This window comes from Gymnogyps californianus, chromosome 8 (assembly GCF_018139145.2).
Source record: "Gymnogyps californianus isolate 813 chromosome 8, ASM1813914v2, whole genome shotgun sequence".
NCBI classification, from domain to species: domain Eukaryota; kingdom Metazoa; phylum Chordata; class Aves; order Accipitriformes; family Cathartidae; genus Gymnogyps; species Gymnogyps californianus.
Window position 1 is genome coordinate 3,814,474 of NC_059478.1, and position 22,208 is coordinate 3,836,681.

At 40.4% G+C, this 22,208-nt stretch overlaps 1 protein-coding gene across 2 annotated transcripts in view; it reads right to left on the reverse strand.

Annotated features, from left to right (window-relative positions):
- The window catches only part of RGL1 (ral guanine nucleotide dissociation stimulator like 1), an 82,420-nt gene that overhangs the window by 52,476 nt on the left and 7,736 nt on the right, over positions 1-22,208 (reverse strand). For both annotated transcript variants that reach the window (XM_050900766.1, XM_050900765.1), the window contains exon 3: positions 1,984-2,192. In XM_050900766.1, coding sequence (XP_050756723.1) covers positions 1,984-2,192 — 209 coding nt within the window. The remainder of the gene's footprint in view (positions 1-1,983; positions 2,193-22,208) is intronic.

A 22,208-nucleotide genomic window follows, 5' to 3' on the forward strand; every position in this document is an offset into this window, starting at 1 on the left:
TCTCTTGACAGTAGAGGGTCTTCAGGGTAGGGGTTGTTGCAAACAATTCTAGGCATGTTTGTACAGTGATTTGTAAAATGAGGTCACAGTCTCAGGTGGGACATTTATTTGCATTACTGAATTACCTCAGTAAGAGAGAAATAAGAATGGAAGCTACTAAAAATCAAAACTATGTTGAACTGGGTGGGGAACTCACATAAAGATGATTTCTGGGCATTTAAAGAGGATATATGAATGTACTTTAAAATAAGTTGTCTTGAGACAACTTAAGAGCCTTTAATTGAAAAGCGAGGTGTGTATCATCAGGTTTAGAGCCACCTTTGACTGACTGATTCACATTATTTGAGCTATTCGCAAGTTCTCATTGATTACAGAGAGAAAGTTTCCCCAGGTACACGTCAATTAATACATAAGAACCCCGAAAGAGCAGTCGGGCAACCCACCAACACAGAGCAACAAAAACTACACTATTAGGAGAATGATATTTACAGTAGTCATTCTGGGCAACGCATCCTCGCAAAGGCTACTATTTTATTTATTCCAACTTTTTCTGTTAAAAATATATCTTTGTAAGAGTAAAATAAATCATACATGAAGCATTATTGGCTGAAAGTGACAATGTCTATGCATACAACTATTGGTTTCTCCTATAAGTTTGCGGCTCTTTTGCAATTCACATGCTTAGGAAGCAAGAGATTCTCATGACACGCTGTCACTTGGCAAGTCAGCTCCTCTTTAAAGTTACTAGAATCCACACAAACGTGGTGTCCTTTCATATTTTATTCTTCAAAGATACGTATGGCCAAAACATAGAATCCAAAACTGAGGGTATAGAAAGAATTATCCATTCGAAAGAAGGAATTCCTCAACATTTTTATATTCTTGTATATATGCACCGTCAATTTTTATGGCTCCTCACGTGCTACGTCAGAATTGGTATGGACTGAGAGGTAAAGCTCACAGTCGTAAATCTATCTGTACAGTCTGCTCCCCAGGACGGCTGCTCTTTCCTCATCTGACTTCTTACCTGGCTGTGAAGTTACTGCACTTGAGCAACCACAGCTACTATTACAATCACAGCAGAACTGGCAGCTAGTCATTTTAACATCGTTATTAATTGAGCCACATCACATTCCTACAAAGCAAATAGTAGTATACTCCTTTTCAGATACAAAAGAAAAGCACAGATAACTTATCCATGCCTTGTTCCTTATCTACCTAGTGGGAGAGCCAAAATTAAAACCTAGGAGTTCTTATGCTACTCCTCTGTTCCAATTGCTATATGCCAGAATAACTGTTTCTGTACATCACTTGATTTTGAAAATGCAATAAATATGATACTCCCAAAATAAGCTCACCTCTGACCCAGTCATGTCTCCGTTAGAATTTAGGGTGAGAAAACTAATGTTGCAGGTTCTAAGCATTTATACAGATATAGCAGATGTGATTTAACAGTCTTACCATAAAAGCTATTATAACATTAAGCGGTTCTTGTGCTGTCTGCAAAAATTTATGACTGCATGTTCATGTGAAGTAATAGAAGGGGACAGTGAATTCTTTCTTAAGTTTGTACAATCCCTGTTTCGAATCAGCAGCCCCCAAACAGGAGAGTTAGGTCTGAAAATATCAGTATCCAGAAAAAGGTAGGAATCTATCCCAGGTATGACTTTACAGCTCATGCATTCTGTTTTTTGGGGGGAAAGCTATATTAATTTTCTTGTGTTGGTCGCAATTTGGTTCCTTAGCAGTCAGACATGGCACACTTTCCCTACCTGATGACTATGCTTTAATGAGAGTTGGGATGTGGGCAGCACGCCTTTACACATTTTATGTTTATCCTGAAATTCTGAATTTTGCAGTATTCTTGACATCTGTCCGTGGGTTATTAAGTCCACGTCCACTAAAAGTAACGGAAGAAATTCCTGACAACACCCCCCTATCATGTAAATGATGGCTCAGTTTCCATTATATACTGGCTCTTACCTGTCAAGGAGAAGTTCCAGTACTTCCTTAGTAGAAGCAAAGGCCCTGTATGTTGAAAGAAAGATACTGATGTAGGTAAAATCATTATCCCCAAAAGCCGTCAGAAGGTTCTCCACAAGTTTCTCCAAAGTTCCAGCTTTTATTGTCCTGATCTTGCATGTTTCATACTGGCTGACAGTATGTTCTGGAGGTAACTGGTCCCCTTCAGCCTACAAAGTTGAAACAAAAACAAAGCACAAAAATCAGATAGAAGCCAGATCCCTGACACAGCTTTCACAATGAAACACAGATTAAATTCCATCTTTTCACAGGAATAGTCCATCTTTAGTTACTAAACAATTTTGTCAATTTTGGCTCTCCGAACACCAAATGCTGTATCAAATAATGGAGACTTTTAGTAAGTTTACCTTTAAGATATTTCTCTGACATGCTCCACAAAATATTTTATAGTCTGCTATCAAGTTATCTTATGATCCCATCATATATTCTTATCTAAAAGAAAATCCCTTATCCCACAAAGAATGGTATTACTGGAGGGAACAATAGTGGTAATTCAGTGTCTCACTTAACTTCCGAATAAACGTGAAAACTGACCACAACTTTAGCATCAGCACTTGTGATTCCCTTGCTGAAAATACCAACTTTGGGTTGCCACACAGAACCGAAGGTCATGAACACATTTGGACGTGAAACATTTCATACTTTTGCAAGGAGGGTGTCAAAGTCATCTTGCAAACATGCCATTATAACATTTCAATTTTCTCTTACAGTCTCCGTTTGGCACAATATTTGTCAACAAATCTAGGGTTTGGTGTTGGGGGTGTGTGTGTTCTTTAAACAGCATTTGTTTTTAATGTTTACAGCCTGCTTTAAGTTTGAAATAACTAGAAACATTCCCTTAAATTCTGCCACTATTTAGAGGGCAGTTCAGAAAATTATTTTTAGGACTAGTTTATATACTTATTTGTTAAGTATGTGTGATAAAAAGCTTTAAAAATGGGATTATAAATAAAAAACATCAACAAGAGCAATCTAACAGAAAATTTCTCTCTGCCTTTTGAGTTGGCTGTCTCTGGGAAGGAATGCTCAGACCACTAACGTGAGAAAGGCTGAACTCTACAGAGGCAGCATGGGGAAGCGTACAGTTCCCCTTCCGTTGCTGGTGTTTAATGGGGACTGAACCGACTGACGTACTGCATCCTCAGCTTGCGGAAAACGTGCTGTGATGCACCTGCACTTTTGCCTTGATTGCAATTACATGACATGCATAATCACTATTTAATCGCTATAATCACGTATCACCAGCACTAATAAAACTCCAGTAACAACAAAAGTCATTTTTCTTGAGAGAAAGAAATGGCTTGAGCCCGTTCGAGTGTCTGCAACAATGAGCAACTTGCAAAATTTTGTTCCACGGAGCTTATGGCTGTTTTAAAGGTGTATAATTTGTTATATACCTGACTTGAAGGTGTATCTGGAATTATCTATGACACCACCGTTACAGAAACACTAAAAGGATATGTTGTTACCACTGCTATATATCTCCTCCGTTCAAATTTTCCCTAAGCAAAACTTGCTTGGGGAAAAAAAAAAAAATTAAATTTTCTTGCTGAATTTTCATCTTACAATTAAAATATACTTTTGAAAATAACTAGTTACACGATACAACTGCTTTCAAACAGGGGAGAAAGTCTCCACCACTGTATTTAACTGTTAATTTTCTGTCCAGCAGATTGCCCCGCTCACAATGTATTGACTTACGGTCACATTCTACTCAATGTGTGTAAAAACCTCTCATTCATTGATGTGACTGTGTACCAAACAAGGGCAGAATCTGCTTCCAAGATGGATATATGCACAAAATTTTCCGTTAATTGCAACACTGCAGCTTCCCCAAGACATCATGTTGGGAGAATGTTAAAAAAAAAACCCAAAACAAAAACAAAAAAAACCCAAAACAAAAAAAACAAAGCAAACGAAAAACAACCCCAAACTCTGAAAATCTAAAACTGAGTTTGTCAGCAAAACATTAAACTGCTAGAAATCATTTTAAGAGACTTTTAGGGATTGTTTGTATTTGTATTATTTTAGCAATTCTGCCTGTAAGTTTAAAAGGAAAAAGGGCTTGGCAGACGAGCTCAATAACAGACTTTCAGAATAAGACATTGTGGGCTGAGTTAGCATGCTAACAGGAAACTGCTCAGTCTGGATTTAATCAAGAGGCCATCTCTTCACTGACATAACCAGGCTACCCAAAGGCAAGAGAGTTTTCATGTTTGTTTTTGTGTTGTCTGCTCAGATGAATACTGTATCTACTGCTATTAAAAGATGTTCCTAAAGCTCTTTGCAAGTTTTGACAGGGGCACACAGTGATTACTGTTATGTGGTACCAATTAAAGCCACCAGAAGTTTTGCAGTGTTTTGTGCATCAAAACAACAAAAAAGGCGCTCTGGCTCCTTCCGTTCGTCTCCTATCAACACGTCCAGCAGCCTAACAAAGGTGCTAGACCACAACATCTCAGGGCTTCAGTAAGATATTCTTGGTCCTCTACAAGGCTAAAAACAAACAAATATGGCATTTTATAGTCTGATTTATTTTATGTTTTTTAAACAGTCTCACTTTGATTTTTCAGGCAGTGGATTATGGCCTTGATAATCTGCAAGTGTAACTGATGAGCAGTTTCCTACCAGACCGACAGCATTTTTCAAAAGCAAACGTAGAAAGATTGAACTGAGGTATATTCTTGCAAGTCCTTATTTTTTGAGGTTGTGCGGGTACTGATCTAGTGTAATTCTAACATCTTTACTAATCCTCTGCAATGCTGTACCTTCAGAGGGGCCCACTCTCTTTTAAGGCGATCGTCTTACAGCTATACAGCACAAAACGTTACCCACGTATACAGTTCTTGTTGAAACAGGAGAGCTCCATGCAGACTAAAAAACATTCAGGCTAAAAAGTTCCTTCAAACACAAACCAACTCCAAAAGCAGCTGCAGATGCCCGGTACTGAAGGAGCTATAATTTGGTTCCAAGCTGGTTACAATTAAGGTCCTGAACTTGCCCCGTACAGGCTGGCTCCCGAACCCACACACAATCGCCCTGACTCACCAAGGCGTTGTGAAAGTGCAAGATAGCCACACACACAATTGCAGGATGAAGAAAAGATATGAGTATCAGCATAATATCCAATAGACGTCTTCTCTCTGCTACAGCGACCAATACAGGGCTTGAGTAAGCAGGTCCTAAGTTACAAGGAGCTTGTTATTAGCATAGCTTGTTACTAGGTGTGTAAAACTGACTCTCCTTTATGAATCTGGTGAGACACCATGTGCAACCTTTGATACCACGATCTCCATTTCCCATCAGTCCTTCTCTGCAAGAACTGGCCAAGACACACTGATCTCTTGCCATTTTGCCTACCAATAACGGGAAAATAAAGCAAAACCTCCACGTGCCCCAGAGTTGCCAGGTATTTCACTCAGTTTGACAGCCAAAATACAGATCTAGATCCCACAGCCTCATGGGCCAAAGGTACAAACGCTACCTGTTAACCTTCAATGGGATTATAAATTAATTATGAACTCCACCGTCTCCTAAATTAATAATACGTCCTAGCAAGAGGGAGTAGAGACTCAAGGCCAAAAAGTAGTTCCAACTCTGAACAGTACAAAAACAGGCTGCTACCCAAATAACGACATACAGAATTGTAGTCATTATTTCAGAAATAATCAATGGAAACGCTTGCTTTTACCCCAAAAAAACACTGGTCTGCAGTTTTTTTCCAATGCAAATATTATCTGTTGAGATTCTGAAAGCGAGAATCGTGGAATGAAATCAATGTAATTGTTTTTCATTAGGCAGACTGGAAAAAAAATACCAAAAGAAAACAACTGGGATGAACAATAGGTAAATGAGATATCAAATATTCTTCAGGCTTAGTCATTTAAAACATTACCACTTTACTAAAGACTTGTTTCATTTAGAAATTCTGCAAAATTATTTTCAAGAGCACCTAACTAGTGTCTCTTCAACTACATTTTTACTGATTTTGACAGATTTTTAAATGCTTTTGACTTTCCTTGAAACTTACAGCTTTTCCAGATGGGGAGTTTTCCACTCTACCTATTTTTATTAACCTACTGGACAGGCACCCCATGCTGGAATAAAACTGCCTAAAGTGCAGTAACTTATAAGTTAACTAAAAATAAGGCACTCTAATCAAGAGCAACTGTTTCATTTCCCTGTTTGCCTAAATGTGAATCAGCTTTAACCTTCTGAAAGTAGGAATAAAATGCTTTTTGTAATTTTGCCCTTATTTTTTTTGATATTGCTTTCTTACACAGAGGCTCTCCAGCATAAGCCTTTAATATCTACACTCATCCTGGGGAGGGGGGGAATAATCAAATCATGGAATGATTAAGCTTCAAAAGCTCCAGAAAGACAAGCATCCATAACACCAGTATGAGAGAAGAAAAACCTAAGGTATCCTTCATTTAACATGCAGTCACACATCACTTAAAGCAAGTAGCAAGACAGATGAAACAGAAAAGTTGTTTGAAGAGCAACCGGATTGCGTGGCAAACACACACAGAACTTAATATGTCTTCAAGTTGCTACGTAAGACTCCTGCTCGCTTTAGTCAAGTATTTTTGTAAAGAACAACTGCAAAGATATTAACAACTTCTTTGACATAGCGTTTCCTTCCAACAAAGATCTTAATGAACTTTATAATTGAGCCTGCTCCCCTTAAAAGGAAGAAAGCAAGATTGTCCAGTATGTATATTGACAGATAAAATCCACAGCAGCTGACAATCATGCTGAACTGACTCAAACTTGCACACATTGTGCTGACTCCCCCTGTCCGCACCACATGACCATTTAAAAAACAAAACCCAAAAAACCCCGAACGGTGAAAAATGGTAATTTTGCACTAACAATACCACATAACAGTGCACATTAGAAAGAGCAGTGACCGGACTGAGCTTATCAAATGAAGTCACAAGTATTTCAAGTGTTGTTAGGGTAGGCCCCCAGGGTGTACGTATCCATGCTTCCTCTTGCAATCAGTTCTGCAATGCTGGCAGTATTTAAGAGCCTTGCATCCCACCACTCTCCTCTCTGTCCTTGTCCTCCACTCTCCAGAACTGTCAGCCTGGAAAACAGCTTGCATGAGATAAGACTCTGAATTTGAAGCAGAATTTCCCATCTAGGAAACCGTGGCTTGAAATGCAGGATTTGGGTGGCCAGAGGTAGGATCTCTCGCAGCCTGCAGACTCCAGGCAGCGTAGATGCTTGCCTTTGCAAGAGCGGCTGCTTTTTATCAGTGCTCTTGGAAATAAAATGACTATGGAGCTCTCTGCAGAGCTCCCTCCGCTTCACTAACTCCCGTTTCCTCGTTTTGGAAGCTGCTGAAAATCAGAATTCTGCATGTTGACTGCACCAAACTCAGAAGCCAAAATAACTTTATGAGCTCTTTCCTATGATCTGACAGCTAGGGGTATTCCTGGATTTCCAAAGCTCCACCCTTTTCCTTTCCTTTCTTACCACATAAATAACCTTTCTTGGCAGCAACCCAGAGTTTCCAGGACCAATTAATTCCATGATCGTTATACAAAAGGCATTCTCATTTTCTCGTATCCTTAGAGCTCACAGCCTGGCTGGTATCTGTCTGAAGAGCTGGCAAACAGTAACAAAAGCTGTGGGTCAGATTTAGGGGGGGGGGGGGGGGGGGGGGGGGGGGGGGGGGGGGGGGGAGAAAAAAAAAAAAGCCTCTTACACAAATGCCGTTGCTCAGTTAGAACCTTTTCACTCAGGCACCTTGCAGCTACTTAAAGCCACTCTGGGGAAAATAAGAAACAACGTGCATACCATGGCGCTGAGCAGTGCATTCTCACACCTTCTGAAGTTATGCAAATTTAGACTCATTTGGATATCAGCGAACTATGTGGGACTAGCTCTAAATGAATCAAAGCAAAAGTAAAGGAGCCTAATTTACACATCACCTCTCGCTGCATGCGTCTAAAGGAGTTGAAGCAAGTGCATTAAGAAATTGAATCTTCAAAGAGGTCTACATTAAAATGGCATTGTCCAACTCTTACAAATGGTGGAACTTATTCAGCCATGGGAACACAAATTCCTCCTCTGAATTTGGCCCACTTCTTAGAAGCATCTGTGCAGCAAAGGAATGTAGCCATACTATTCAGTGAGAATCTAGTCCTCTGAGAGGTTCACTCTGCAGCATACAAGCTTTTTAAAGAGACCAAAAATTACCCCAACAGCTTAGCCCCAAATCTCCATCTCTAGCTATCTTGTATGATTTATGCACTTAGCTTCTCATTGCTTCCTACCTACAATAAGTTCCTTCTCATCCTGACTCTCACCTCTCTTGCTAGAAGGACTTTTAACAAAATTAAGACAAGCCCTCCCACCCTCTTCTCTTGTCTGACTTACTGTCTTCATTGAGTTAATGGAACCTGAAACATCAGATTACTTAAACCCTTTTCGTTTGCCATGTTTCACAGTTCTACAGTTCACCACAATCTTGTTCTCTCTTAAGCATGCCAAGGACATATTATTTTCGTAACACATCAGTATGTATAAATATTCCTTGTGGTGGTTTTGATCGGGCATTGAAGCTTAGCAAGTTCCTAATTATAAATTGAAAAGCAAGAAAAAGAAACCAGTAAGTCAGGTAAGACTCTTAGTCATGTGCATCTTGCATTGTTTGAGGAATAGCTGTCATCAAATGACATTTACTAGAAACACTCTTCTAACCCAGCAAACAAATGTGTCCCATATTAAATAACTATCCAAAGTCCTTCTGTATTAGAGGACAATTACTTCTGTAAAACTCAGCATCCTCCTCTCTTCAGTGCATAGGAACACCAAAGTGTCCGATCACCAAACTGAGCAGTAAATAAATACTCAAAAAATAAACAGCTAAGTGAGCAGGACACCAGAATGAAGGGAAGGAAATAGGTTTTATTGCCCATTTTGGCAGTAAAATCAGCCCATTTTGTAAAATATTTTGACTTCTGGAGAAAAGAAGTGTTACATAGTGCCTCCACGAGGGAAGAGCTCTACATAGAGTCTTTGGACTTGCATAAAACAGTCAGTGATTAACTGTCAAAACTAATAAAAGCTTTTACAGGTACGGATTATAGAGGGTCCCTAAGAGAGGGAAATAGGCAGCCAGGGCAGTTCCCCTGTGCCCCAGAAACAGCAAATAGTAATTACTGTTTCTGCTAACAACCCTTATCTTAACTTCTCTTCTTCCAGCCCCACACTCTCACTGCTTCCAGTCTCTCCTGGAAATTTGCAGGTGCCAAAGCCTGCTTACAGTTCCCAGGCCGAGTTACTTACCAGGAACCATAAAGGAGAAAGGAAAGGGTGTTGAGCGGGAAAAAATAGTACAAAAAGGTGGCAGACAGCTCAAATATTTCACTTGACTCTGAAACAGCTTTCAGTAATCCTGACTATAGACTACAAAGATAGGTATATTGTGCCTTCCACCTGAGGAATACTTAGAGTTCAAGCTCATAGCACAGCAAATATTGTATTTACATACAGAATGCAAGCCTCAATTATGATTATCTGAAAACACAGCGTAATCAAGCAGGATGTTTCTAGTGTTCACCACCCTAGAAGTTAATATCATCCATATCTATAAAATGTTAGACAAATCAGATTACACAGCCAAATATGTGTTTGGCCACCACTAAGTTTAGCCAGAACTACTGGCCGACCTTTGCAAGAAGTGCAACTATTTTCTCTGCTCACAGATTTTAACTAATTTCAAAAATTTTAGCTAAACAAAGGAAACATCTGTTAATTGCAGATGGTAGGGAGTTTGACTCTTCAGATGACAGTCTTGCAGGAAGAAGAGTCCCTCCTGGGAGGCCCTCAAAGGTGGCTCAAGAGAGTCTTAGCACTCTGGAAATTCAAGCCATGGTAATATTAGCCCTGGGTAGAGCCATATGCAAGACCTCTGCGTGCCTCAGTTTTTCCAGCTATGGAAGGGCAGATTAACATTGACTTCCTCTATAAAGTACTTCAGAGTCCATGGATGACAAGTACTCTATAAAACTAAGCCATATCGTTTCTACATTGTGTCCATATAGCAGATGTAGAAGACCACCAAACCAACCCAGTTTTGTTGCAACAAGCAGACAGCGGAAGCTAAAAATGGCAACTGAAAACATGACAAATCCATGCATTCAGCTCAAAAGGCCAGATCCCAGCTCAGTTCTTTGTAAACTCTACTGGGAGCTTGAAAACAAACCGCCTCTTCGCAAACTTCTCCCCAGTTCCTCCTCACCCATTTTACCGTCTTTGGAGGAGTCACCTGCCAGTGTCATGCAATACCAGTCAGTCTAGATCTTAATATAGGGTTGAGACACCAGAGTGTTCGACAGAAGAGACCTTCACATGGCCTTAGCTTTTGCACTGTTACCGAGCGATTGCAGAATACTGTCATGAGCCAACAACTAAGGGCACAGCAAGTAAGGATTAGTACAAACCCAGGTACGAACAAATACTTTGAAAAAAGAATTAAATGACATGACACACTGATATGCATTGTAAGCAGCCAGGTTGAATACACGTAATGGAATTCACTTATTAGTGTGTAAATCTCCTACAGAAGAGCTAACTAAACTCTGAAAACATGGCATAAATGGCTAAGGCCATGTGAACTTCCCAACTTTAAGAGCCTTTCTAACAAACATGAACACGCACAGGTAATAACCTACCTTCCTCACTTCAATAAGTTAGGCAGCTTAGGCTAAATTACTGACCTAAAAGCATATACTAGTCCCTTTTCATCCTTCCAGGACTCCTTTTGTATGCAAATATTAAAGAACTTTACACAAGGCAGACTGTATAAGCTAGTAGAAGTCAGGTTACCTGATTCAACAACATGTGACAACACTGTGACCTCTACACTGGATAATTCCTCCTATTTTAAACTAATCTAGATTTCAAAGGTCTACAACATTGGACCTTTCTCCTCATGTCACCCATGTCAATATCCTCCCAGATATAAAAATTACAGCTGCTAAAGTCATCGCCCAAGCCCATAAATAACTCATAGTCTGCCTTGAAATCGAAAGTCTTTGTATGTAACCCTGTCCCAAGCCTCATCTCCTGGTCTCATCCACCTCAATGCTTATGCTGCAATTACTGCATAACTGCAATTTTAATATTGCATACCCTCCCATCTCCCTAATTCCCTATTTTATTGTTATATGACCCTTGATTATTTTGACACAAGGCTAGACGTCACAGGATTATTTCCAGTACAACTGAACTTTGATGCCACTTCGTACTGCTATGGTATCAGCCCAATGACATCACCACCACACCAAAGTTGAAAATTCTCAATTATCCTCATATTTATAAGCTGCCTGGATGTTAAAGATGACAACAACTCTAGGACTACCCTAAGAAATATCAGAGAAAAGCTATTATACAAATTTTGTTTGTGAAACACTGGTCAGTACAGTCATTTGCTATGCTGCTTTCATGAAAAATGCTAAACCAAAATATGCTGTCATTTTTTAATAAACGCCAAGTATAGCAAAGAGAAGGGATGATTGCTATTAACCACTAACACAGTCAGACAGATTTAGTATGGCAAGAGTCACACCTTTTTATGAAAATTATAGGTCAACATGAAAAAAATTGTATTTTGACCATTCAGAAACGTAAAGACCATTTTTCACCAGTACCTATCTTGTTGGTAGTTAAAAATTGTGATACTTCTCCTGTGAAAAGTCACGCTATTTTTTTCCCCCTTCCAGGAATGTAATTTAATTTAATTGTGGAGCTCATCATCACTTTCTGCTCAGTCAGTAGAAACAAAGACCGTCCTGTATGAGACAGCAGGCAACACTGCTGAACTCAAAATGGATTTAAGGATGCCACAAGTAATAATTCTGTTGCATAATAGTGGCGTGAATGCACATTACATAACCCAAAATGGTTTTATTCATCCTGATTGTACTGTTGGCTTTCATTTCACACTGTAAAGCTTGCTCAAACAGTACAGAGAAATTAAAATTATACTGACTCAGGAAATCAGTGTAAACTGCTACTGCACTTGGTGTAAACAACAAGGCAAGAGTGATAGATTTTAATAGTATGAATAGCTGGAAAATAAAACTGTAGGTGCGGGGAGATTAAATGCATTCTGACAGAGGAGAAAGTATTTAGCAGAAGACTGATTCAGGTTTTAAAATAAACTGAACTCGAAACATAAGGTATTTCTGTGGAAGAAAAAATATCCAGGAAATGTTGTTACATGTTTCATAATAATTACTGTGAGCAAATCTCCATTGCCAAGCTTTTTTAATCTTTTATAAAAGAAATAAGTTAGGAGTAAGTAACCATTTTTATGACCACAGCGTGAATACATACCTAAACTGCATTATAAACTTCATTTCAATGGCTGTGCTTTTTACTACCCTTTGTTTTGAAACTAAGAGACCTCTCCAGGGCGGGGCCTGAGTAGAAAAAGCAGTAATAGTAAGCTAATGTTACCTAATATTAAGAGTTACCAGCTTGAACATTTATTTAAGTGCTGAAAGAGTCCAAAAATATTAGTTCAATCACTAGTTCAGGCCAAACTGCATTTTTACTATATTATCTAGACATCACAGGGGATCTGATTATGGAATCTCTTAGGATTCTTCTCTTGTGCACACACACACACACATATAGAGAAAGGGAGTGTCTATGTATGACTACATGCATGTCTGTATGTACCATACCTGTGATGGCAACATCCTTGTGCCAATTCCATAGGTATCTTCTCTATGACAAATTCTGCATTTTGTATGACAAACTGCATAAGCATATGGCAACTAAACATACGGCATACCTACACAAATTACTGCATTCTTGTAAGTACAGCACCCGGCCATTAACCCATCTCTTTTGACACAGCAGAACGCAGCACGGGTTGCGTGAGCTGGCGCTGAACCCGCTGCAGACATTTGTGTTTCAGTTTAAGCATGCTATGTTGCAGTTGAACTTAAATCCTTAGGCAATGGACACAAATCAAAACACACACATAATTACGTGGAAGTATTGAGTCAGAACGCAAAATAAGTATAGCTTACAAGTAAGGGGGAGAGAAAGAGCAAAAAATGTCAGGCTGTAAGATAAAACAGAAATCGTCCACGTTTACTGTCTGTTCTTTTTTTTTTGGTGGCGGGGGGAAGGTTGTTGTTTAATTACCCATCAGGAGTTAATAGGATACCTCTGTTCTTCTCTGTCCTGTTCTAACTTCATGGCCACCTGATGTTTTCCGAACAAAATAACTGTTTTTGCACAAAGAATGCAAGCCTCATGGTTTAAGTAAGTGTGCAAGAGTTCATTCACATTTTGTATGCTACAGGGAGCCAGCAGATCGAAAGTACAGCCAGAATCAATCTGAAGCACTCAATGGGAGGAATGCAAAAGCATAAGATCTGACCTCCAAATGAAATACGTTGCTGTTACTTATGAAACATTTCCAACAGCAGCACAATGGCTGCCATGTCAAAACGTAAGACACCATCCCTGCCCTAAAGGGTTTCTACTCTAAAAATACACAATGCACCGCAGGTAGAGCCAGAGATTACTACAAACCAAGCAAACAGACAAAAGGATGCGTAGGCATATCTCCATAATCATTTTCTTATTGTATTTGCATGTAATATTTAAACTGGCTTCCAAATGCACCTCAGGAGCATTTAATTAACTAATCTCTTTTGCACCGAAGACAACAGTTAATCCTGACGGGTGTACCGACTTGTCATTTGCATCCCAACACCCACAAAGCTTTGAAACTTTACCAACCTCATCTAATAAGTTCTATCCACATGAATACTATAAACAGCTGAAGGACTTTCTGCACTTGATTCGAGTCAAAACTGAAACTCAATGCGATTCGATGCACGCAAGCTTTTATGCAAGTTTCTGTGGGGCATAAACTATATATAGGAGGAAGTAAAACCCTAGATAGCCCTTTAACATGCGATGGTCTGTTTCTGCTTTAGCATACATAGATACTCAGAAGTTTAGATCATTGGTTTTTAAGAGTCAGAAGGAGCCACTGAGATCAGGAAGTCTAAGCTACTACATGAGATATCTCGCAAGTCTCCAGTTTGAAGCCCAATAGCTATGATAATTTGAACACATCTCAAAGCATTCAGTCATTCCATATTGTTCAATCATTCTGAGACTTTTCAACAGAAAATGCCACTTTATAATAAAAACATATTTTACTTGCACAAAGAGCCCATGGACTCTCTAGAAAGGAAGAAACAGCTATTGACTGGGAGAAAGGTTGAGCCTTCGTAAGGAGAAAGGCAACTGTACAAAGCAGCTGAGGGAGGGGGTGGGAAGGGAAAAGAAAATAATCCTTTAAACTGCTTTCAGAACAAAAAGGTGGGAAGAACATAAGAGGAAAACAGGTGAAAGAATAGAATATAATAACAGGATCACTCCGCAAAAGCATTTTAAATGCCTACACCTTATTAGTGCCATTGTGGCCCAGTGGCAGCATTGCCAGCTGTAGTCCACAGGCCGTGTGCCGGAGACCCACGCAGCACTCGAAGTCACTGCAACCCACTCCGATACAGCAACCCACTCCACGGGAGAGGCACTCCTCCACGTGCTGTGTGGCACACTCCTGGGGTCCTGCTGGAAGGTTTTAGGAAGAAGGAGATAAACTCTGGTGTCTCATCCGACACCCTTTCTCTTGACAGAAAGGATTAGAAGAGCCAAGCCTCTGCATCTGTAAGCAGCAGAGTATATTGCTCTCCAAAATTTCAATGGTAAAGATTGTACAACAGAGTCACAGAGCATATCAGGAGGATCCTGCTCTGCTACAGAACTTTTCTTGCGTGTCCGGCACAGTAGAAGAGTTTTCTCTCTCATAGGTTTGAATCTATACGGTCGTATTAAAGCACAAGAGGTTTGCCTCTACGCTCTTCGGATCACTAAATCTCAAAATGAATAGTAAGTATATTACAGGTGAGAAAATTAAACCCCCAGAAGATAAATTGGTCAGTTCAAGCCACAGGGTGAGTCATTAGCAAATGAATACTGAGCACGGGACTCCTGACTTGCAGTACCTTTCTAAATCCAGTATCGCAATTGTCCTCAAATTGGTATGACAGGGCCATTACACATAATAATTCACGTGCTCAATACCATATGCAGCAACTGGTTTATTCTCAGTGAAGATTTCACATTATTTTTGAGACAGGGGAGACAAGTGGAGCAGCAGCAGCTAAGGGACGACGACCACCACAAATTTCAGTGGTATTTGCAGTATGCAATAACTTCTGCACTGATGCAGGGCTGAGCTACACAGAGATGACTGCAAATATCTGGACATAAACTGGTATTTGGGCACAAATTGGTGGCAAAGAGGAGCAAGTAAAAACTCCATCAGACTGTAACCCAGTAACCTGACAGAGCAAAAGGTTAATGAGCGCTACCATGCAAAATGGCAGAAAGCTTCACACCTAAGGTGGAGGCTGCCAAAGTTTCATTTTGATTGCCAAAGCTGTTAAAGGGTAGCTACACTCTGATGGGCAACAGATGGCTTATGCAACTAAATGTAGAGAAATGTAAGAGGCCAGCAAAAAAGTCTGTTGAAAGTACTACCCTCAAAGGTCACGGTGTGGCACACAGATCAGAGAAAAGATCTGAAGGGTTAGGGTAGGCAGAACATTAAATCTTTCAGCACGACGCTTGGAAGCAGCAACAAAAAGCAAACAATTCTGCAAAGTATAAATAAAGGGTACCAAAGCAAGTCAAAGGACATTATTCTTCCACTGCATAAAAGGTCTGATGAGACCACATGTAGAGTACCATACTCTGTTCTAGCTGCCTTATTTTTAAAGTGGCTATTATGAAGTTGTATGGGGTAAAGCAAAGGGCAACCCACACGATTCCTACATTCACAGAGTCTAAAACAGCAAGGATGCAAACTTTTGTTTTACACACAAAAAAAGCAGGATCTGAGCACCCAGAGTTCTCATTGACCAGGAGGAGGTTGCAGGACTGCTGGAAAACAGGCCCACAAAAAACTCCCATACTATGTTGCAATATGGCCCTGACATCTTCTGGACATTAAAGTCCTCATGATTCTTTTTATGACTGCCTGTGTTCAATTTTATTCTGCCTCGTTAAATATTTGCTGCAAACAAATTGAAACCAGAACTTTATAAACAGCAACACATAATAATTGTCATTTTAAACTAAACTAGAGGTTTTTCCCTCTGACAATGGCCAGATGCAATAGAGGAACATGAAGAAATAACACCCATAACTTACAGAACAACCAGTCTAAAGGGAAAGACTCTTCTCAGCTGCAGGAGGTGTTTGTTCTATACCTAAATCACAAAATGTTACATGTCTTGTGTTTTAAATCTCATATAGTATTCATGCATTTGTTCTCATTATTTATATAAAAGCCTAATCCTTTCTGAATCCTTCTAGACTTAGTTGGACTCAATTACTTCTTCCAGCAGCGAGTCCTTCAGGTTAATTACATGCAATGTAAAATCACACATTTCTTCCCCCCCCCTTGCTTTGGAAACCACCAAACACTCCCTGGAGTGTCCCTTCTCCACTCACTGTTTTAAATGCCTTCACTATATCCTCCTATTCATTGCCAGTATCGAGCCTCAATCCTGTGAAGATTTAACAAATGTGCTTATTGTTAAACCTGCACGTCAACCCTGATTACACCAAGACGCAAATTTAACAGTCCTCACCTTTTCAGTGTCTCCAAATGCCGGCAATCCTTTCCCACCTGTGGATCCCTTTTCTAGTTCTCCTACCTTTGAGATGAGGGAACAAGCATCAGGAATGAGCGAGGTGCTACTGTAATCTCCTTAATAGTATTTTCCAAGCTTCACTTCATTCCCCGCTTCTCCGCTACAGCTTAATATTTGAGCTTGCTTTTGCAACTGCTCTTGCACGGTGGGTGAATGTTTCCACAGAACTCTGAACTCTCAGAAGTCCAGGTCTTCTCCCCAAGTGGTTTTAATTAATTCACTTCTGGTCCTAAACTGTTTCAATGTGCTGCTGTGCATAGTTAAGCAGCTGCTCCTTGCGGCATATATGCCACATGTGGAGAAGATATCCATGTGATAACACTATGAAGCCACTAAATAAATATTACCATGCAACTTTGACAGCTAATCCATCTCCCCCAGAACTTTTTCTAACAATTTAACCTCTTCAGCAACCTCAAAAAATGGCCTTTTTAAAGTCACATTGTCCCAGAAATACTTTTCTCTCCTCTCTTCCCCACCTCCCCAAATAAAGGGGAACTCTACCAAATCCCAGGCAACAGCGCTGCTGCTGAGTTTTAAGCCCCACCCAAATCATACTTCTGTACTATGTTACATTACAACATATTTCACATAGTCTGTCTGGTGAAAATTTGTGGCCATGCTTTGAAAGTTATTTGGATGAAAGATGCTGTAAGAATGCAAGATCATTATCATTTCACTTGGATATGTTTTTACTTACCTTCCGGTCCCTAAATTATTGGTGGCACGGTGCTGAACTGAACTACAGTGCAGCTGTATTCAGGCGCTAGCATGAGTTCATTTTGGTCCAAGGTAGAGTGATTTCCATAAACACTAAATTGATTTCTAGGTCCAAAACATAGAATTCCTCACTATAGCTTTATAACTTTATTTAAAAAAAAAACAAAACAACAAAAACCAACAAAAACCCACATCCTTATACATCTCAATAAAATTCTTATTCCAGAAAGTGTAAAAACATAACACAGACTTTATAGTTTGGCCCTAAATGTAAACCTACATGCTAGCGTACCACCCATGAAGAACTACAAGTCACTTCTCAAGAGCTTGTATGGCCACTGAACATGAAGAGAGAGCATTTTGGGGGTGAATCAAGGGCAAAAGAAGTTCTGGGAGACTGCAGGGGCAAACCATGACAACACCCTGGAGACAACTACTGGTCAGCTGCTCAGCCCTTCAAGGAACGAGGTCTAGATGTATCTGTGTTAACTATGAGGAGACGGAGAAAAGTACACAAATAAAACGTATCAAAGTATCATCCCAGGGTTCAAAGAATGGTCTGTCAAACTGGTCCACAACCACTGGACAAAAGCAGCTTTGCTGCTGTCTGAGCAATCCACTAAGAACACGACATTTCAAACCCAAGTGGGACACATTGTTTTTCTGGTGTTTAAAAAAAAAAAGAAAGGTCTCATGCATAAAGATAATGTTTCACAATCTCTGATACTACCTTACTGGGGTGATAAACAATGCTAAGACATCACACACATTTTGCCTCTGGTTTACAAGATACTACACATTGGCTACACAAAGACAAGCAAGAACAGGCTTCACACCGAGTTAGCATTCGTTTACTCCTTTCACACAAGGCAACCCCATTTTCTTCAAGGGGCTAGGCCATGATCTGATCACTTTGTGCTCGTTTCTTCATACAGCTGTACCCCCTTACAGTGCTGGCTATAGGAAGCTATATATTTAGAAAATAGATTCCTACAGCAGTAGTAAAAGATGCAAGTTCAAAGCATGCATTTACACACTGTCACTAAACATATTTTTAATTAGCTTTACCAAGGCTAAATTTAAATCCAAGCGTGACTAACATGTTCACAATGCTTCAGCCTGTTTCTTAAATGAAAACATCAAAACCAAAACTGTAAAACTAATGGTTTCTCCAGGGCTCTTCTCTTTACAGCATCTCAGTCCAGTTCGTATGCTGCTTCTCCCAGGCTTTCCGATGACACATAGCCACATTCCTTGCCAACACTTCTTTAACCCAACAAGTGACCTAGATCTTCTAGCATTCAGAAAGAAAATGCCAGTTTCTCTGCAGAGCGAGCTGATTTTTTTGTTATTCCTTTCACTTGCTTCTTCTTGAAAAAGCAAGCAAGATAACATTCAGTGATGTTAGCAGCAAGACAGTTAAGATGCTAGAATTCAGGGAGAACCTCTACCATCCAAGAAGCATAGTTTAAAAAGACAGACATCCTGGCTACCGGAGGAATTCCCAGTGGAGATAAATTATAGCACAGGATATATTCCTGCATGTCACAGGTAAACTGAAAGTATGCCAAAGGCAAGTTTTCATAAATAAGCAGCCTGGCTGTGAGATTTCCAAAATGCAGCCACATGCAACCAGTGCAAAAACAGAACAGTGCAGTCTCCAGCAACTTTTGCTCAAGAGGCTTCCCTTAGCTCTTGCTATTCCACTTAATATAATGATCGTTAGCAAGAGATGCCTCTGCACAGCCCTATAGGAAAGGAGGCTGCCTGTGTTTCTCTCCCTAGTTCCACGTGGCCTCGCAGGAGTATCCTACAGCCTTAACTCGGTGTTAATAACACCACAAGATTAAAGCACTGCCACCCTGTCACCCTTTGACAGCTTGGAATGGGAGGTTTTAAACTCAGCTGCGAGCATGACACTGTGCCACAAAGTCAGTTACCCTTCTAATTATGCATTTTGCATTTGGAACTGGGAAAGTAAAAGACAGTAATCTTTCAGGCTTGCATTTTAAAACTCATAATAAGCTCAGTTTTCATTTTTGAGTGTCTGTTCCACACACAGCCTCTATTACTGAGCTGATGACTGCATCGAAGAGTGCTACTTGGGATATCCCTGGAGCAGAGATCTGTGCCTGAACCAGGAAGTAAGGAGAAAAATATTCCATGAGAAGTCCTTAATAAGGGCTACAATGCTACGTTACTATTATGCCCACAACTGAAGGAAAGGACAGGAGGAAAGAGCCTACTCAAAACCAAAAGGCAATCTGAATGAGATGCCAAAGCTTTCTTTTTGATAACTATGTACCTGTCTATAGGTAGAATCATTCAGTTCCCTCTGAAATCTCCTATATATCTACTTTGTGGGTCTCCAGCAGTTGACAGGCATCTTCCACCATGCAAAAATCAATGTGAGCACACCCCATCTTTCTTCCTTCTCCAAGACAGTTCCTCAGAGAAGACAGCATTCGGAGCGGACAATAGCGCAACCCGGTTTCTGTAGGGATCCTGTCAGCTCCTTGGGAACTGCTTTTCTGCTTCTGCCAAACATACGGTCAGAACTACACCCTGGCCTCGGTCTGGGCGGTCAGGACAGGCTGCAGGAATCTGATTCTAAAGAGTCTGATTTAGCCAAAAGGGACCAACATGTGCTATAAATCAAGAGACAAAACAGCAAGCTGCAGCAAGGACAACGATCAGCCAAGTCCTTGCCTGCTGGTTGCACAGGAAACTACACTTGACCAGAACATCTGGGACCTAAGAGTAAGATAAAAAAGAAATCACAGAGCTGGCTCAGAAGGGCATATGGGAGGGCAGGAGCAGGCTCAGAGAAAATTTGAGGTTTTGCATGTTCCTAAAATGTTGATGGTTCCAGGCACCATTTACATCTCAACCCATACTTAGGAGGTCAGTGTTGGAAAGAAAAAAAATCCAAACTAAAACTTCTTTCCTGTCATATTGTTCGAGTCAAAGAGAAGGTTATGTCCTAGGTCCTAACTGGGATACAGATTAGTTAGACAGAAGTTTTTGTAATGTTTTTCTGACTGAACTCTCCAACACAAGCTTCCAGCCAATGTATGTGACTGTAGAGGTGTTTAGAAGCCAAACTTGTGGTCATATGCAGTGTGCAGTGCGAGACAATCATTCAAAAATCATTTTTAAAACACCACAAAATTCTCAGAAAAGGTAGTTATCAAATAATATCAGTGTTAAGAAAACACAAAAATATTTAATGATAGATTTGGTACTTTTCAGCTCTTCCCCTTTCAGAATTTTGAAGGTATTTAAAAGCACCCTTCTACAGCAATTCATTTATCGTCTTGGAAGAACATGTTCTGCTATACACTCAATGCTATAGCATTAAGGACACCTTGAGACAAGTAATGTTTTGAATCAATCTCTGCCTGAACAAACCCCAGAGCCAGAAGTTCAGCTGTGGCCAAAAAAAGAAAGCAGAAAGAAAAAACCATGTATTTAAAATCCACTCGAGACATGTAACCAATGGCTAACTAAACCAGGCAGCACTGGCCATGAGGGAGCGTAGTATTGCTCTGTTATCTGGATATTTAAGACCCAAAGGAAGAGCACTCTGTGTCACCCATCAGTAGAGCAAGAAACTTGATGCTTGAGGACTGGCTCCGAAAGCTTAGCAATCATTTAAGATGTGGAGATACGGTCTCTATAGGCCTCCTCCGGTGCACAGAGGCTTGGGGAAACTCTCGTTCCTGGCTGCATTTCCTGTGACCTGCCCCAATAAAAACTCCAGAGGCAGAGCGCAGGTCTCTTCCTCACTCCTTCCCAGATAAAGGACTCTGACAGGAAAAACATTTGCAAGCATCAGGGAGTCCCTCCCATCTCAAAGACTCATTCCTCGCTGCTTCCCTCAGATTCCTCGAGGGCTGGACACAGGTCGCCCACCCCTCCCTAACCCCTGGAAGGGTGAGATAAAGCACTCTAGCTGGTTAACAAGGAGGTCTAAAAAAAGTCACTTCATAGCATTTTAAAAACTCTTGTTTGCTTTTCATTTTTGTAATCTTCTTGTCCGTCTGCCCATGCCACACCCATGCCTTTCACCGCTCATTTTCTGCGGCACTGCATCCACTCTGTTCTTCTTACACCACTGTTCCCCCTCCTCCAATCCCACACCAACATTTTCTAACACCTCTCTGCTACTTTTCTGCATCCACTTCTCCATATTCCGCTTCCCAGTGCGTATTCAGACATCCACACAAACAAGGCACTCTCTTCATCCATCTCCCCCCCTCCCCATTGTACTCCTCGCTCCCACCTGCCCTTCTCTCACTGCCTCTATAACAATGACTTCAAATCTAAAATTTGACAGTGATGTCCTCTTTGCATACTGGTCTCTCCAGCAGCAGGAGAGTCTGTCTACCTTGAATTAAGCAAAGCTTTACAGCCACACCTTCTCTTCATCAGCCTGGATAAGACTATAGGGGACTTCTGCCACAAAGTAGGTGTTCCCAAACATTCCCCTCTTCAGTCTCTCTTCTTTGGACTCTCCTCTTGCCTTCATCTCTTACACACAACCAGCTCCACACAATCAACTTCCCTCTCTCTGATTATACATCTGGATCTCTCTTTTTCTCTTGTCACAAACTCCCACATTTTTCCTCTCAAAAATGCAACTTCCATATCAACGATCTACCCCAA